The 19,549-nt window shown below is 37.0% G+C and overlaps 1 protein-coding gene across 3 annotated transcripts in view; it reads right to left on the bottom strand.

Annotated features, from left to right (window-relative positions):
- LOC127448992 ((E3-independent) E2 ubiquitin-conjugating enzyme-like) overlaps nt 1–18,899 on the bottom strand; it is a 135,728-nt gene extending 116,829 nt beyond the window's left edge. For all 3 annotated transcript variants that reach the window (XM_051712027.1, XM_051712030.1, XM_051712028.1), the window contains exon 1: nt 18,412–18,899. In XM_051712027.1, the coding sequence (XP_051567987.1) occupies nt 18,412–18,813 (402 nt within the window). In that variant the 5' untranslated portion in view covers nt 18,814–18,899. The remainder of the gene's footprint in view (nt 1–18,411) is intronic.
- Nucleotides 18,900–19,549: the final 650 nt, after the last annotated feature.

Below are 19,549 nucleotides of genomic sequence, written 5' to 3'. Positions count from 1 at the left end.
CAAAAGCAAGGGAATGTAATGGCAGAAGAGGTATGGTATGTTGGATAAATATAAATAGACTAATCTGTGTATTGCACATTAATTATTGCTCAATGGGGGACTTTTAACTGTTCATGAGATGGATAGCCTGAGGGAAAAAACTGTTCCTGTGCCTGACAGTTCTGGTACTCAGTGCTCTGTAGCGCCTGCCAGAAGGCAACAGTTCAAAAAAAGGTAGTGGGCAGGGTGAGTGAGGTCCAGTGTGATTTTTCCAGCCTTTTTCCTCAATCTGGAAGTGTACGGTTCTTGAAGGGAGGGCAGGGGGCAACCTCTCAGCAGTCCGAACTGTCCTTTGTAGTCTTCTGATATCAGATGTCGTAGCTGCACCAAACCATACAGTTACAGAATTGCAGAGGACAGACTCAATGACTGGCGAGTAGAACTGTATCAGCAGCACCTGTGGCAGGTTGAACTTCCTCAACTGGCGAAGGAAGTACAACCTCTGCTGGGCCTTTTTCACAGTGGAGTCAATGTGGGTCTCCCACTTCAGGTCCTGTGAGATGGTAGTGCCCATGAACCTGAATGACTCCACTGCTGCCACAGTGCCGTTTAGAATGGTGAGAGGGGTCAATGTTGAGGTGTTCCTCCTTAAGTCCACAATCATCTCCATCGTTTTGAGCGTGTTCAGCTCCATGTTGTTTTGACTACACCAGTGTGCCATTCATTCAACCTCCCTTCTGTATACACACACACATCGTCATATTGGATGAGGCCGATGACAGTAGTGTCATCTGCAAACTTCAGCAGCTTGACAGAGGTGTCCTTCATGGTGCAGTCATTTGTATACAGGGAGAAGAGTAGTAGGGAGAGCATACATCCCTGGGGGGCACCAGTGCTGACTGTACAGGTGCCGGAAGTGAATTTCCCCCAACTCACTAGCTGCTGCCTGTCCGTCAGAGAGCTGGTGATCCACTGACAGACAGACATTGGATCAAAGAGTTGGTGTAATTTAGTCTGGAGTATAGCTGGGAGTATGGTGTTTAAAGCCAAACTGAAGTCCACAAAAATTATCTTTGCATATGTCCCTGGTCTGTCCACATGTTGCAGGATATGATGCAATCCCATGTTGACTGCATCATCCACAGACCTGTTTGCTCAATAAGCAAATTGAAGGGGAATTAGAAAGGGTCCAGTGATGTCCTTCAGGTGGCCAACACCAGTCTTTCAACTGATTTCATGACCACAGACGTCAGAGCGATGGGTCTGTAGTCATTAAGTCCTGTGATTTTGGGTTTCTTTGGGACAGGAGTGATAATTGAGCATTTGAAGCAGCATGGGACTTCACACTGCTCCAGTGATCTATTGAAGATCAGTGTGAAGATGGGGGCCAGCTGGTCAGCACAGGATTTTAGACAAGCGGTTGAAACACCGTCTGGGCCCTGTGCTTTCCTTGTCTTTTATTTTCGGAAGACACGGCACACCTCTTCTTCACAGATCTTAAGTGCAGGTTGAGTAGCAGGAGGGAGGGGAGGGGGGGGTTGCAGGAGGTGTTGATGTTTGTATGAAGTGAAAGTCAGAGTGGGTGTGGGGTGTGAGACTGGGCCTTTCGAACCTACAGTAGAACACATTCAAGTTGTCATCCAGTTGTTGGTTCCCTACAGGGTTGGGGGAAGGTCTCTTGAAGTTAGTAATGCCTTTCAGGCCGCTCCACACTGATGCAGGGTCGTTAGCTGAAAACTTGTTTTTATCAGAATACCTTCTTTTAGCCACTCTGATTTGATTATCGAATCATGACATAAGTATCACAATACATATCATATCGTGAGGTAACTGCCGATACCCAGCCCTAGTGTACAATGTGTGGTATTGCAGAGTCAGGTGGGAAGTGGAGAGTGAAATGGGCAGATATCGCAGTTTCCAGCACTCTCTTCTCTCTCACGTGCACAAGCACATGCACGCACACACACGCGCGCACACGCATTAGAGAGAACTGAATGGATCACTTGCGGTATAGACATGAATACAGATGATATGAGAATTATAAATGTATCTTAATATTTCCTGACAATGTACAATGTACAGCTGGATTCTTGTCCTTTATTCTTTCATCCTTTGATACACTGATACTTGGTTGTAAAAAAACAAAAATAAAAAAAAATTATTTCAAGGAAAATTAAATTAAGAATGATGAATTATCATGATAAAATTATCATTGTTTTGTGAATTCTTTTGATAGGAACAAGCTCGTATCTTGTTCAGTTGGCAGTAACTTTAACTGGCTGAGCCCAAAACAAGGCTTGATTACAAAGATCAATAAGAATCTGCTCACTACGTTTGTTTTGACTTCATGCACTAATGAACAAAACGCTGTGTATGTGCGTGAATGTGTGTTTGTTTGTGTGTGTGTAAGGGAAGAGGAAGAGAGAAAGCAGCACCACACTGCAGCAGTACAGGACTCAGGAGCCACGCCTTAAAAACAGACAAACCCCTTTTCCTTCATCGTTTTAAAATGTTTTACTTAATCGTTTCAAAATCTGTTGGCACAGCTATAATCATAATGTTTATTATCATTAATAAGATGTGATTCGCAGTGTGCACACAAGCTGTGTATGGCCGTGTTGAAATGTTGTGCCAAACTGGGCCACTAGTTTACTCCACAGATTTTGTGGGAGTTCCAAAAAGCAAACTTTCAAAAGAACTAGACTGTGTTATAATGCAACACCTATGATGAAAACAACTTGACCTCCATAACAATAGCCCTGAAAATTCATGATGTTCCATTTTTTTTTTCATAAGAAAAAGATGCGGTCTTCTGGACTAAGTTTAAACTACAATGGCATATCTTAAACCCAATACTATAATTATACTGATGAAATGTTATCTATGAGAAATTATTTTTATTAAGTGTGCTTTACAATTCTTTTACCTAACATTCCATAATTCTGTAGATTTCCTGCACTGGTGGTTTAAACATCTAAATGCAGGATATTGTAGGGAAATCATTGCCTGATCTCAGATGTGAGAATGTAGTAAATATGATGATGATATGACGACACTGCAGATGGAAAGATTTAGTAAAAAATTCATTACATTTTGGTCTGTTCTTACCAAAAAATGATCGTAGAGTTTTCTGCGGTAACTCCATATTGCTATCAGTAATAGTATTAAAGAGTGAGTTTAAAGCAGTCTGATGCATGTTAAAGGAATAGTTCAACCAAAAATGAAAATTCTCTCATAATTTACTTACCCTTATGCCATCCCAGATGTGTATAACTTTCTTTCATCTGCTGAACTCAACTGAAATCTTTTGGTCCATTTAATGCAAGTGAATGGGGGCCAAAATTTTGAAGCTCAAAAAAATGAAAAAAATAAAAATCACATAAATCAGCATAAAAGTAATCCATAAGACTCCAGTGGTTAAAACCATGTCTTCAGAAACGATATGATAGGTGTGGGTGAGAAACAGATCAATAATGAAGTCCTTTTTTACTATAAATTATCCTTCTAACTAGAACAAGGTAGTACAGTGAATGTTAGCATGTTAAATGCATGCTAATTGGATAAACCATGCTTTGATTAGCATAGCAATTGCTCAACAAGTATATCAATATACTGTAGAACAATCTAATATTGTACCTGTCCTAAGCTCTACTATTCACCATAATGGTAACCCCCCCAAAAGCTTTAACATGACAGAAACTCTTCTAAACAACACAACAAAACATTAAACACTAACAAGTATCTCCCTTTACATTCATCTTGCACAAAGACACACTATATAACACTTAATTTTAACATATACTTTCCCTGTCAAGTGCCATGTAAAGCATGCAGGGAAATAAAAATACCCTTCCCAGTTTCAGTTAAATTTAAGTTCTTGTAAATTTAAAGAGACAAGTTCATTAAACTCAAAACATTAAACAATTCATGCTACTTAACAGGTGTAAGTTTTGTGAACTCAAAAGAAAAAGTTCTAAATACTCAAGGTTAATTTATTTGAACTAATTTGTATGATTTAATTTTTCCCTACTCAAAACAATTAATTATTTTGAGAATTAGGGTTTACAGTGAACTTGAAACCGTTCTACCATTATTAACATATTAGTTAATGTTATTATTTGTTGTGGTTTTGAAGTTGGCATTGAGAATCATCAAATTTCACTACCGACTACTGAAGTTTTGGTATTGTGATAATGTATAGCCTTTATTGCACATGGTAGATCTTGCTGCAATAACATGATGAAAAAGTAGATCTCATTACATATAAGTGCGAGCACCCTGCTGTAAATGGTGGCGATGGAGGCTGTCCTTTATTTGACTACCCTACACAGTGTAGTTTACATTTTAAGTTCAAGGAAATCCGCTGTTAAAAAGACAAGTTTTTTTTTAAAAGTTAAGTAAATGCATGAAGTTTCCAAAGTCAATGAGTAATCGTGTTAAATATATTGCGATTTCAAAATTGTCGTGATTATGATTTTTGCCATAATCGAGCAGCCATACTTGGTAGACACTTACCCAATGCGACTTAAAAATGTATTCCCAGGGAATCAAACCCATGACACTGCCATTGTTAGTGCTATGTTCTAGCAGCTGTTATAGAAATGCCACGCATTCACACACAGGTCATTGGCAGGATGTTCCTTGCTGCCTGATCTCATCTATACTACAACAGATCTCTGCTTCAGATTAACCATCTTCAGCACATTAAGCCCTGGTGTGTGATACATATCCATTTACCATAGACACAACCTCTTCACCCCAAACCAACCAACCACTTGTTTGGCAATTTATGGCAATAAATGGAGCAATATATCAGTACTGCACTTTGAAAGTAAAATTAAAGGAAAAAACTTGGGCGAGAGTCTTGGTTTCAGACTACAATTAAGTCAATTAAAAGACTCCGTGGCTATAGAACAAACCTCAGCTTAAAGGGATAGTTTACCCAAACATTTTAATTCTCTCATCATTTACTCACCCTCATGCCATCTCAGAAGTGTATGACTTTCTTCACAAATGACACAAAAACAAAAAACACAAATGAAGAGTTTTAGAAGAATATCTCAGCTCTGTGGGTCCATATAATGCAATGATAGGTATGGGTGAGATAAACATCAATATTTAAGTCCTTTTTTATTATAAATCTCCACCTTTGACCAGCCCCGACCAGTAGGTGGCGATATGCAAAAGGAATGCAAACTGCCAAAAAACAAAGAATGTGTAAATGAAAGTGGAGATTTATAGTTAAAAAAGGACTTAAATATTGATCTTTTTCTCACCCACAATAATCATATTGCTTCAGGAGATATGGATTTAACCACTGGAGTTTTAGGGATTACTTTTATTCTACCTTTATGGATTTTTTGGAGATTAACATTTCTGGCCACCTATTGAATGGACCAACAGAGCTGAGATATTAAAAAAAAAAAAAAATAATTGTTAGTGCTGCAGAAGGAAGAAAGTCATACATATCTGGTATGGCATGAGGGTGAGTAAATGATGAGAGCATTTTTATTTTGGGGTGAACTATCCCTTTAAGCAGCCACATGCTAAAATATAAAGAGCCTCACAACAAAGAAAGCTCAGATATTAACATTTTACTGTATTATGGTTTTTAACATAGATTATGAATGAGAACACAGTGAAACTGAGGCCTGGAGCAAGACACGTATGAATTTATCCTGAGAGTCTCTGGATAGTACTAGGGTTCTGCTACAGGTCCTTCTACTATAATCTAACTAGAAAACAGTTTATTTGAACATTATGGGGTTAAGAATCTTGGATATCTGTTATTGCAAGCAAATAATGAGTCAATCTGGACAGCAACACCTGATGCTGGACTAATTTACAGATGGAGCACAGTGATCTTGGTCTATTAGGTGTGGTCTTAGAGTATACACAATTCTGCTGGGATTCTAAGGCCACATCCACACTAATCCGTTTTCATTTGAAAACTCAGTTTTCATTTTCATCACGCCTTCATTTTCCAACAAATGTGGTTGTGGAGAGAAAGTCTCGAAAACGCACTTCTACTGAGGATGATAGTCTTAAACTTAGCAAAATCAATGCGTTTTCAAACAGATGTATTAGTGATAGGTGTAGCCTAAAAATGGATGCAAAGTTAAGAAATCTGTGCTCAGATAAGGAGGAGGTGCTGAATCAATTAAAGGAATATTCCAGGTTCAATCAAAGTTAAGCTCAACAGCATATGTGGCATAATATTGATTATCACAAAAATTAATTTTGACTTTAAAAAAAAAAAAGCAAAAATCTGGGATACAGTGAGACACTTACTACGGGAGTGAATTGGGCCAATCTGTAAACATTAATATTCACTGTTTCAAAGGTATAGCCGCAAAACATAAACAGTATGCGTGCTCACCTGATTTTAGTGTGATAAAATCACTTACAAACCTTTTCTGTGTAGAGGTATTGACAATTTTACAACTTCGATGCCATGACGATGTTGTCAACAAACCTAAAAACCCTAAATGACAATTTAAACAACTTAACAGCTCAAATAATACATGAATTTTAATAGAAGAATTCATGCAAGTACTTTTATAAAATTAGTAGCTTCACATTTCTGCCATGAAACCCTCCAACAATTGGCCACATTAACTTCCATTGTAAGTCCCTTACTGCAACCTTGATTTTTCCTTTTTTTAAAGTTAAGGACGGACAAGTCAAAATGAATATTATTATGTTTATTATTAATAAACATTATGCCACTAATGCTGTCAATTGAGCTTGACTTGTATTGAACTGGGAAAATTCCTTTAAGGATAAACAGTCATCTTTAGCATAACAGACATCAGTCTTAAAGGAAAGTTCACCCAAAAATGAACATTCTATCATCATTTACACCACCCCTTATAGTTTTGAATTTCCTAAAATTTTTTTTTTTTTTTTTGCATTTTTAAAGAAACTTCTGACCTTACACACAGGGTTTGGGAGGGTTACTTTTGAAATGTATTCCACAACAGATTACAGAATACATGCTGTAAAATGTAATTTGTAACATTCCGTTAGATTACTCAAAGTCAGTAACGTATTCTAAATACTTTGGATTACTTCTTCAGCACTGGTAGATTTTTTCACTTGTTTTGACTATAAAAACTCTGCCAGTACAGTAAGACAAAATATTCATATAAAACATACATTCTCTGAAAAGCCTAAATATCTTGTGCAGTGTTGTTTCTAAAACAAGATAAATCAAATTGATCTTGTTTTAAGGATTTTTAGATATTTTTACAGGAAAACAATACAAAAATTATCATCAAGAATACAATTTTTGCCCTAATATTAACGGTCTTACTAGAAAAAAGAAATTATGATCCAACGTGAATTTTCTTGATAAAAAAATATGATTGTGCCTGGTAATGTGTATGTAAAATGGCTAGAAATAGCATTTTAGCTTAGCATAAAGTTGACAATTTACACAAAGTTTATTTCTATTTCTTCTGCTCAAACTTACTTCAAACTTACTTCTCTCTCTGCTCGTATGAATGTTACATATCATAAGAAAGTGTTTCACTGCTGTTCAAATGCACTTTGGATCGCATCATTTATATGGATAAATGTTTTCCTTCTGAAAGGACTAAATATTAAATGAAACAAATGACAATAAAATGCAAAGTAATCTCATCAGTAATCAAAATACTTTTTGAATGTAACTGTATTCTAGTTACTAGTGATTTAAATTGTAACTGTAGTGGAATACAGTTACTTATATTTTGTATTTTAAATACGTAATCCCGTTACATGTATTCCATTACTCCCCAACCTTGCTTGCACGGTATAGGTGCTGTCATGCTCCGAGATGACAAAAAAGTACCATTAAAGTAGCATAAAAGTAGTCTATATGATTCATGCACCAAATTCAAAGTCTTCTGAAGCCAACTATAGCTTTGTGTGACGAACAATCCAACATTTATGTCATTAATTAATCACTAAAAATCTTGCCCTCCTCTTTAGCTCTTAAATTAAACATGGCACATTTACGCATATTACATCAAGTTTGAAGTTAATGACATCAAATGTCATTGGTTCTCAAACTGCAGAAATTTCCAGTGGTGAGTGTCTGACTCTGCTATCTCCATCAACTTTTGACTGTCAGAATGTACAAATCAAACACATCCATCAAACCTAGGAATCCAGTTATGAAAAGGCACCGAACCACAAAATTCTTCCAAACACTGAATCAGGCCAAAATAGTCTGGAATCCATGATGTAAAGAGAAAGGGTTATTTGGTGGACATTTAAACATCCGGAGTATGACTCCTAAATGCGAAAAACTGGAACATCTACTTTACAATTCCAATACTGACTTCGTAGGTTTGACAGAAACTTGGTTATCCCACTCCTCCCCAGAGGCTGTAATAACTATGCCTGGATACAATATTTTTAGAAAAGACAGGGATCAAGGGAGGGGTGGGGATTGCTGTATGTTATAAGCACTTTAAAATGTAAACAACTTGAATGGCCAAGGAAAGTTGAAATTGAGTGTTGGTGTGAACATCTCACTTTCTACAAAAATGTTATTTATTTTAATTTGTATGTACCAAAAACCCTCAGCAAAGATAGATTTTTATGACCAATTAAAACTTCTTAACCATTGTGATTCAAACAAAGAAATAATTGTTATGGGCGATTTTAATATTAACTGGAATGATAAGAAGGAAAGAAAAAAATCTTAAAGAGATTATTGATCATTTAAATTTTACACAACTAATAGAACAGCCTACTAGAATAACACCTCGTTCAAAAACTAGAATAGATTTATTGTTCACAAATCGACCTGAAAGTATCACTAAGAACCATAACCTTTTGACCGGGCTGTCAGACCATAATGCAATCTTTATCATCAAGAAAGCTCACAAAACAACACTTTAATTCATTTTAAAGTACATCCCATCAGAGCTGGATAAATTGAGAATCACCATTTTTTACTTAGAATAAAGATCACGATTCTCTCACAATTCTGAAGAAAAATACTTATTTCAGTGATTTACAAAACCTGGACATAAGGGTATTAAACAAAGTAACATATAATTTACTAGAGGTTCTGACAAAATGTTCTCTGCTTCAATCTATGCAAAAATGCAATAAAGTTGTAAATCAAATATATACATTTAAAATGTCCTAAGTCCACAAGAGGGCACAACGAATACATTATAAACCAAAAAGCAGATTATTGCAAAAAAAAAAAAAAAGAAAAAAAAAATCCTGTTAAAAAAACTGCATAAAAAAACCCAATAATAAAATAATAATAATAAAGATTTAACCAGTTTCTCACATGCCAAGTAAAAAGCAAAATGAGCAGAAAAAAAGCTTCATTAACAGTTCTGTTAACTTAGTATTGCACTTGTAAGCAAATATGCAATAAAAAAAAATGTATTAATTTAAATTAAAACAATGAGGCCTTCAGTGTTTCTCTTGTAAAACTTGCTTCAAACTTGTAAAGGAATTATTCAAGAGCCAGTAATTAAATAGAAAACAGATTAAAAAGTGCTTTAAGTTTTTTAGCAACATTAGCAATTAAACATATAAAAAATTATAATATAAAACATTAAAAAAAGGTCATTTAATGCAAAACGAAACAACTTAAATACTTGACACTCTTTACTGTGTGATAGGCTCTACATTAATACTGATTTGATGCAGTAAGAATGCCTGAATGCCTATAACAGATAGCATGCAGCTTATATACTGTACATTTAGACATTGCACAAATCTAACATTTTGAAGAATTTAATCCCGTCTGTTTACACTGGTAATTCATTATCAGCTGTGTTTACATTCATTTCACCTATAGAGGTATTTTTATTAAAAACAGCGCAGTCTCTCGTGCAGGAGCGCTGCATTCATCACAAGAAACAAGTGCATAGGCAGACACACCCATGTGAGCATTTGAAAGCAGCCGGCTGTGATCAGACAGTGCATGGGTAGCGAACTTAGTCACTAGTCATCTTAGTAATGCCAGTATTTTTGTAGCATCTGTGGCTATTAAAATACTGAACTGAACAAAGATTATGTCACACTCCTAGCTAATTGTGGCTGCACTCTGCAGTTTGTAAAGCACTGTGCTGGACAAACATCTTTGGCTGTTGCGTTTTAGTTTATTCGGTGTCTCATGCAGGAGCGCTGTGTTTTGTTGATGCCATATAAAGTTTATCAACATTTAAAAATGCGTCTTGAAGTGAATTTTGAATTTAAATTTGACCGCCTTACAAATGCATGCCACTGGAACATTAACATACATTGCAGAATTGTTATTTAGAAATTAGATCACGAGTGTCTGAATCGAGATCGCAATCTTTTAACGTTTAATCATGCAGCTCTAAATCCCATTATGATATAGTCCCAAAAAGTCAACAGCAAAACCTTGAAGCAGCTCTGAAAGAGATTGATTGGAGTAAAGTCCTCACAAGTGGGGACATAGAGAGTGGCTGTGATTAATTTTTTGCAAAAATTAATGAAGTGATGGCATCAGAGCCATTGAAAAAGAGACTTGTGACACTCTTTGATCTCGCCAACACACGATCACGTGGTTCCTGTAGCTCTCAATAGTTCCAAACAATTCCACGCCGTCAACCAGTTTCAATGGTTTTCGGCCGGACAGATAGCAATTTACAGCAATTTTCGGTATATTAACACATAATGTCCATTGGTTAATGGTGTGTTGTATCATTTATATGTCTGCTACTTTATTATTATTATTTACATTTATTTATATTACCGCATAACACTAGGCAGCAATATTGTGAAGCAGAGCAAGAAATGGCTATGCTAGCTACCATACTGTAGCCTACTGAGAACTACTGTTTTACTTTACATTTAACGTTAGACTGTTTAAGTAAATGGGACTTGTTAAACACATTCTTTTATTAATTAGCCTACATTACAATTTACTACGTTAACGATACTTATATTTATAGTACTCGATGCAATGACAAAGTTAAATCTAATCTAAATATCAATCACACCAGCAACTGCTCAATTTAAGCCAAGAAAGGAGTTTGGTCAATAGTACAGAATATACAAGGCAACCAGTTGCATTCAATAAAACATTTTCTTATACAATATGTCCAGTGAAAGGGTAAAGGTTGTTCCCCCACCCATGGTCTTCCACTCCTGCTATTTGTAGTGCTAGATCCGGTGATCTAGATCAGTGGTCTTCAACCCTGGTCCTCGTGTACCCCCTGCCCTGCATGTTTTATATGTTTCCCTCTTCCAACACACCTGATTCAAATGAATGGGTCGTTATCAGGCTTCTGCAGAGCTTGATGACAACCAAGTAATTTGAATAACGGTGTTGCATACGTTATCTACTAGTGCTAACTGCATTTAGAATCTAACGATCTGTAATCTTACGATACATTTTAACTAAAGCTGGCTACATAAAATACCACTACTGACTAAATTGATAAGAGGTCCACTAATGCTTGGAATATGAAAAAAAAAAATCTGTCATTTCATCAACTTGCCAGCGAGCGTGCTTCGGAAACACTGAAAATGAATGCGGTTGCACGTTGGAACTATACAATGTTTGGAACTATTTGTCAACCCATTACACGCATTACTTCCGCATTCTTCGATTACAATGGACGTCTATGGGAGTGTCGCAAATCTTTTTCAATGGCTCTGGATGGCATCATTCGCTAGAAGGGGGAGTCAAAATAAAAGGGGAACACTTTGCCCTGGCTGAATGATGCATGTAGGAAACTGATGAAAGATAGAGACCAACTGCTTAAAAAAAATCGTTGAAATCTGGTCTTATTATAGACTGACAAAAATTCACCTCAATGAGAAACAAAGTAATATAAACTATATGACAGACTTGTCATTGGCAAAAATTGGCAAAGTATATATATTTATTTATTAACAATTTTTATTGATTCCATTCAACAAATTAAATAGACATAGCAGAAAATACGGAATCAAATTATATAAAATTAAACCCTTCTCCCCGAACACCCCACCCCCCACCCGACACAAACAAGCACCCCAGTGATCATAATTATTTAGAAACATAAAAATAAATTTAAAAAAAAAAAGTATATTTTCAAAAAACAATAAGAATGCACACACACATTTAAAACTACAAATCGCTTTCCACTGTCCCTCCCCGAGAACCCTCAAAAAAGGCCAAATATCTGCCCCAATTCCTATTAAACAAATCCAAGTTTCCCAGCCTTCTACATGTAATTTCTTCGAATGCCGCCACCCTGCCCATCTCTGTGCACCACTCTTGAAATGACTTCCATCCCCCAAGAATGATCTGTCTGCCGATCATAACAACGGCTAGGACCCAACTTTTTATGTATCTATCCCCTATATTAATGACCGCCCCATCGCCTAAAATACAGAGGCTGGGGCAAAAAGAAATTTGAGTGCCCAATACATCACACATAAAACTCTGAACCCACAACCAAAATTTTTAGATCTTAACACACCACCAAAAAACATGGGTTGTGTCCCCATCTTCTGACTGGCATTGCCAGCAGGTGGGTGTGTCTTTAAGACCAAACCTATACAGTCTAGAGGGGGTCCAATAGAATCAATGTAAAATCTTAATTTGCATAAGGTGCACCCTTGCATCTCTAGATGTAGACTTAACATTTTTTAGAATCCTAGCCCACACTCCCTCCTCCAATACCAAGTTTACATTTTTCTCAAATTTGGCAAAATATTAACAAATTAATCGGTAGTCAAAAGAAACAGGATAATAAAGATTTTGAACTCAAAACTAATAATGTATTAGTGAAAAATCAGATTACCATAGCTACCAAATTCAATGTATATATATATATATATTTTTCATTCAGTCCATGAGATATCCCAGCTTTTTACTTCATCTGATGTTACTTATAGACCTATTAATTTTGCACAGCCTATTTTTAAAATAGAGGAAATAACAGAAATGGAAGAGTCCAACATTATTGGTGCACTAAAAAGCTCCAAAACTAAGGATGCCTACGGGCTTGACACTAACTTTTTGAAACTGCATAAAGATTCCTTAGTATGCCCAATTACACATATGGTAAATCTGTCATTTAGGCAAACAGTTGTCCCATCAGTTTGGAAGGTGGCCACGGTTACCCCAAATATGGCTAATGAGCATAATCCCGGTTATATCTAAGGTTGCTGTGAAATGGGTAGCAAAGCTACTGACTAAACATCTAAATAAAGGCTACACCCCTTTGCATCCTATGCAATTTGGGTTCCGTACCCACCATTCCACAGAATCAGCAAACTGTGTCTTTGTAGAAAAAGTCAAATGTTTATTGGATAAGAGTGCCTGTGTTGGCGCTGTCTTTTTAGACTTAAAGAAGCCATTTGATACCGTCGACCACCAGGTTCTTTTATCTAAATTAACACACTTTAATTTTTCAGAATAAGCTATTCTTTGGATGAAATCATATCTTTCCAATAGAAAGCGATATATGTGTGTTGACGGCACCAAATCTCCTTATCCTGACTCTCCTTATTTGCACTATATTAATGATCTACCTAATGCATGTCAAAATGTCACTATTCAAATGTATGCAGATGATGCAGTAATTTTTACAAGTGCAAATGACATCGAAGAAGCATCCTTAATTCTCACATCTGCAATGACCCATGTGCAGGACTGGCTTACTAAATCATGTCTATTATTGAATGCAAAAAAAAAAAAAAAAAATGGTGTGTGTGATGTTTACAAAACAACCAGTAGTGACACATTCTAATGTGTTCCTGAGAGGTGCTTGATATTGTAAATGAGCTTAAGTATCTTGGGGTCACATTGTACTCTACATTAACCTTTAAAAGTCATGTGAAAAAGGTGTCAAGCAAAGTTTTAATCAAATTAGGCCATTTTTGACAGTTAATGCCTCCAAGATGTTTCTACATTCTATTTTTTCACACATTGAGTATCGCTTCACTAGCTGGTCATTTACAGGTGGTACGACACTTAAATCAATAGAATCACTTTTTATGAAAGCCATAAAGTTTTTGATTAAAAATAAACAAATAAATAAATAAAATCATTAAACAGAGGGCCAACAGTGGCATTGGCACCAGGGCCATCACGCCACATAGGTGCACCACATTTGGACAGACAGTGCTGCCAGTAAAGGGAAGTAAATATTGGAATAGCCTACCACTTGCAATAAGGGAGTGCTCTACATATTCCACTTTTAAGATTCAACTCAAACAATGGCTTAAGGCAAACCAGATCTGTGATCACTTTTAACATGGCATGTTGTAGAACGTATTTTGCCCTTTTCTACTTGTGTATGGTGTATCTCTATGTTGTCACTTAAGTATTGTATATTTGTATCTGTATATTATCACTTGTAATGTCTCCGTTTTTGTTACCTGCCTAGGGACTACGGATGTAAATTAGCAATGTTGCTAATAGAGCCCGACTGATATGGGATTTTTGAGACCGATGCCGATTTTAGAGAAGGAAAATTCACCGATTACCGATATGGTGGCCGATATAGTTACATTTTGAGCTGGAATGAAAACAGACCTTTTCTATGTGGATTTTTCACCGATATGACTATGCAAAGGTACTCAGAAGGCTGCGTTCTTAAATATTTTTTTATCAAAGAATATTTGACATTATTATTATACATTGTCAACAAATTCTAAAAATGAACACTGAAAAAATAAATAAAAATAAAATAGCTTAATAACATCAGTACTGTATGTTTAGTATGTCAATTGCTGACCATTAAAATAAAGAATAAAAATACAATAAATAGCTAAATAAACATCAGTACTGTTTAGTATCAGTCAAATGCTGACCATTAAAATAAAGAATAAATAAATAAAAAAAATAGCTAAATAAACATTAGTAATGTTTAGTATCAGTCAAATGCTGACCATTAAAATAAAGAATACATAAAAATAAAATAAATAGCTAAATAAACATCAGTATTACTGTTTAGTATCAGTCAAATGCTGTCTATTTTAATACTGCAGAGTCAAGATAAACAGCGGCAGTGGTGTTACACTGTATTCTGCTATGCAAGTTCAGGGGAAATTTTCAACGGTCGAAAACCAGACTTTTAAATATTATATTTTGCAAATGCAATGATTGGAATTGTTCGGTTGAAGGGGGTACGAAACTGAATCCTGAACAAAAGTTTGGTGAATGCATGTTTACTCATTAGCTTCCACTCAGCTGACAACAATGAAAGTCGCAACGTGGTTAGCTAGTTAGCTATAAGCTCGTTGTTACGGAGAGTAAAAGACGGACGTTGTTTATTTTACTTTCCAGCATTGTGTCTCACCAACTAGGTAATAACATAGTGTGAAATCAACACTCAACAGACACAATCCACCACCGCACCATTGTCTGCTGAGCTGCAAAGAGATACTCTGATGTTTACCTTTCAATCTGCTACATTACTAATGCTCTGACAAACTATAGCTGGCTAACAGCAAACAGACATGAGTGACATGGTTGTCAGGGACAGGGTTAATGTTATATTAGTTATATTGAAAAGGGAAAATGATGGGGTCATTGTTTATTAACTTTCTAGTGTGTATTTCACAAACTAGTTAGCAACTTACCGTGAAGACACACAGCTCAACTCCGCCCTGTCTGTAGAGCCACCGTCAGCTCAGAGTCAGCTCTTTAAACAATGGAGTCGGAGCGCGCTCTGCTGGACAAACTACGCTATGACACCAATTCTAAAGCATTGTTTTCTGTATTATATGTTCCAAAAACAAGTTTTCATATCGCCGCATATCGGTAAACATATACACCGATACCAATAATATCGGTCAGGCACTAATTGCTAAAATCTGGCACATTTACATCTTGTACTTATACTGATGTTCATTAACCTGCATTGTCCCTATTAAATAAACAAATAAATAAAATGTCTTTGGGACCAAACTTATTGATAAGCTATATGGACCACTTTTATGATAATTTGATGGTGTTTTTTTTGTCATTTGGGGCTTTTTAGCACCCATTTAAATTAATTATATGGAAAATAGCAACCAGGATATTCTTCACCATTTCACCTTTTGTGTCAGACAGTTTGTAATGACGAGGGTGATTAAATGATGACAGAAGTTTATTTTCTTTTTTTTTGGTCAACTATGGGCACTTGTTCCCAGCATATCACATGCAGCAGTTCACTAGCTATGTTTCCATCAAAGTTGTGAATTTAATTTACGTGAAAAACCATAATATCACAAAAATAATGTGCGAATAAAGCAGCGTTTCCATCCCATATGTTCAGAAGAACAAAACTGTCACTTCCGGATAAATTGTAGCTACTGTGAATCTTTTATTAATAAAATTCTTGTGGTTTAGAACTCACAGACAGAACACTCTAAAGAACTTGTCTCATGTCTGGGAGCGACAGCGCATCACACACTTCTGGGAGCACTACGCGTGTGCATTCCTCCTCCCTTCTGTCTTTGCCATGCGGATCTATAATATTTTTTTTTAAGTGTCCATAAACCTGCTCTTCGGCACATTTCAAGTTTGTATTTCAATTATTTGATCTGAAAACTCTTTGCAGGCTTTGCATTACATGGATTCTATTATTTCTGGATTACAAGAGCAACAATTTCAGATGTAATGATTGGTCCGCTGGTTAGTCCAGTTATAAACTAATTATATAGTTACATGACTTTTTGATGAGAATCTTGGGTGCTTCTCATTTTATAAATTGTGTGTCCTCGTTTCCTCGCTCCTCCGTCTTCGAGCCAGTGACCTGGAAACCGATAAAATGGACGGATTTAACTGTTGCGCACCTTCTCTGTGTTAAACATCAGCATCTCCCACTGAACATGTTTTCATGTGCGCCTTCCCACGAACGTCGACGGGAGAATACGGTGGAGGATGCTGCGACTTCAGGAGAGGAGAGGAAGCAAGGAAACGAGGATGCACAATTTCAGAAATGAGAAGCACCCCTTATATTCCTAATAAATTCAATAGGAGTTTATTCAGCAAATGTGTTTCCATCATAGTTTATGTGCTTTTATTTTTATCGAATAAAAAATGTTTCCACCTCAAGCAAGCATATAAGATTTTATTTGCATTTTGGTGTTTCCATCCAGCAGTTATTATGCGATATCCCAAAATGCACATAAAAATATGTGGATGGAAACCCAGCGACTGACAGGTTGAATGCTGCATCATTTAAACTTTGCTCAGACACCACATCCCAAATCATAGAGCATCTCTGAGAACTATACATTTCAGACCATCTCAGCCATCTTGAAAGGATCACTAGTGGTCAAGACAATGCATAAATAGTGGTTAAGTACAGATAACACTATTAAGGAGTATGACTCATGGAGAACCTGAAACACCCCATATAGTACAAGACAGCAAAACGTAGACACTGCCCTCATGGCCTTTCTGTAGCAAGAAAGCCATTTTGTGCATAGATTCATTTATGACTGGGTGGGAGATTGCTTTATAGATTTTTTTTTTTATTCCACCATTCTTTTAAATTAAAACATCGATGAGCTGATAAGGCATCTGCACAGTGTATGTGACTCATTTTGTGGAAAAGGTTAAGCATTATAATGTCTAAAGCCTATTTGTCTATACTCTTTTCTGTTAGCAAATTGTGTGGATACCTTGTAAGTGGGTTCTGCAGTGACACTAGATAATAATCTACTGAATTTTTGTTTTCCAAATCATATTTGACTCTTGTGCTAATGCCAGGCCTTACCCATGCATTGAAGGGTGGGGTGGTGATATGTCTGACTGTATGTCTTTGTTAGGAACAACAGCTGAAGTGTTTGATTCTCATTCACAGTTCTGAAAATACAGTTGAGAGCTGGAGAATAGAACGGTGAGTTCTAGTCAGGTCTGGTCCATTATGCTTTAACAGGACATTGAAACAAAAGAGCACATCTCTAAGCATCCTACAAATTAGCACACAGAAGTCATAGAAAGGACTATGTGTCCAGGCTTGTCGTGTATTGACATTGTTTCTATTCGTTCAACTGGAGCTACACACATTTTTATTGACAAACGCTTGGAAATGCTGTCCACGGTTCAATAAATAATACACGTTTGAGATAATCAATGACACGTGACATTCAAGAGATTGAGACCTCTGTCCACAGCCTATCAGCTCCCATGTTACTCCTTCACTGAGACTTATACGTGTTGTAACTGCGACCTTTCGAAAGATATTAGCCCACACAAGATTGATATCTTGTGTCATAAAACCGAGTGAGCAGCGAAACCACGACATCGTTTTGGGCAATATAAACCATATTATAATTTCATCCTGGTCATGTTGTGACAATCGATGAAAAGTCAAATTTAATAAACGTATATCGGCCACGTTTAAATAACTGCATATGACGACCGACAGAATTAAAGTGGAATATTCAGCGTCGATCATGGTTTAGCTGTGATGATAGGAAAAGAACAATAAGATCACGAGCATTCAATACCTTCGTTTCCCGAACATCCTGCTTCGTCCCTTCGGGATACCACTGAACTCGCACGAATCCTCTACCGAGAGGCCATGACCGTGTGTCCGCCGCCCCACTTTCGTTGTCTGAGTTGCCGCGAGCGTCTCCACCACCATCGCCGCCGCCAACAACACAACCACCACCTCCTCCTCCTGCTCCTCTCCCACCGCCAATTTCCGAGTCTGAATCCTCAAAATCCTCCTCGCCGTGAATCATTCGTACAAGCCCGAAGCGCATCGCTCCGCCGTGTTTTCCGGAGACCAGGTCATGCGTAAACAGGAGCCGCTGCGTTCCGCCTGCTGTGGGAGTGAGCGCACCGGACGGCGGCTCGGAGCTTGGGCTCACGGCTGGAGAGAGCGCCGCTGTGGTGTGTTCCGCCATCTCTGGTGCTGCTGCTGAATGATGAGGGAGGAGAGGGATGGAGAGAAGTTACACCAACAGAGAGACCTGTGAGAAGGATCAGCACGTGTTTACGTCTGTACGTAAATCGCCGCTCGTAGGAGGAGTCACCTGTTATCACTATCCTGATATTACATCAGTCTCCATGTCAACTCATTATGCATTCATTTACCGCATTCAACGAAAATCCAAGGGTCTTCCATTCAAATGTTTTGGCATAGCGTTGTATAGTCCATCTGGTCATACCATACCTGATTTCGAGTGACTTGTTTAATTTAATATGAGCTTCAGATTATTTCAGTGAATTAAAGGGAACTGGATAGACAACTTGTACGTTTTATAAGCATCACGCACAGCACTGACTGACCGTTATGTCAATGATAATTTCATCTGCTGCTCCTCCCGCATGGTGTCAGTGTCTGACTGCAGATAGAGGCTGCCATGAATCGTATTGTTTTATTTTTACATGCACTTTTGTCGTGTAAAATCATTGTTAAATAAAACGTTAGGGTACTAATTAAGTAGGCTGAATTACAAAATTAAATGTTCATTTTGGTCTGCAGGATTAAGTTACATATGAGTTGATAAGTAGTACAATCACTAAATGTCTTCACTGTAATCCTCTTTCTTTGCTGTTTCGCGGAAATGTACTGAGTCTCAGTGAGTGATTTGTGTGTACAGGTTACTGCTTTAATCCAGACTTTCTTATCAGGGGTAA

The sequence above is a fragment of the Myxocyprinus asiaticus genome, chromosome 12 (assembly GCF_019703515.2).
Source record: "Myxocyprinus asiaticus isolate MX2 ecotype Aquarium Trade chromosome 12, UBuf_Myxa_2, whole genome shotgun sequence".
NCBI lineage: Eukaryota > Metazoa > Chordata > Actinopteri > Cypriniformes > Catostomidae > Myxocyprinus > Myxocyprinus asiaticus.
This window is presented reverse-complemented; position numbering and strand designations above follow the sequence as displayed.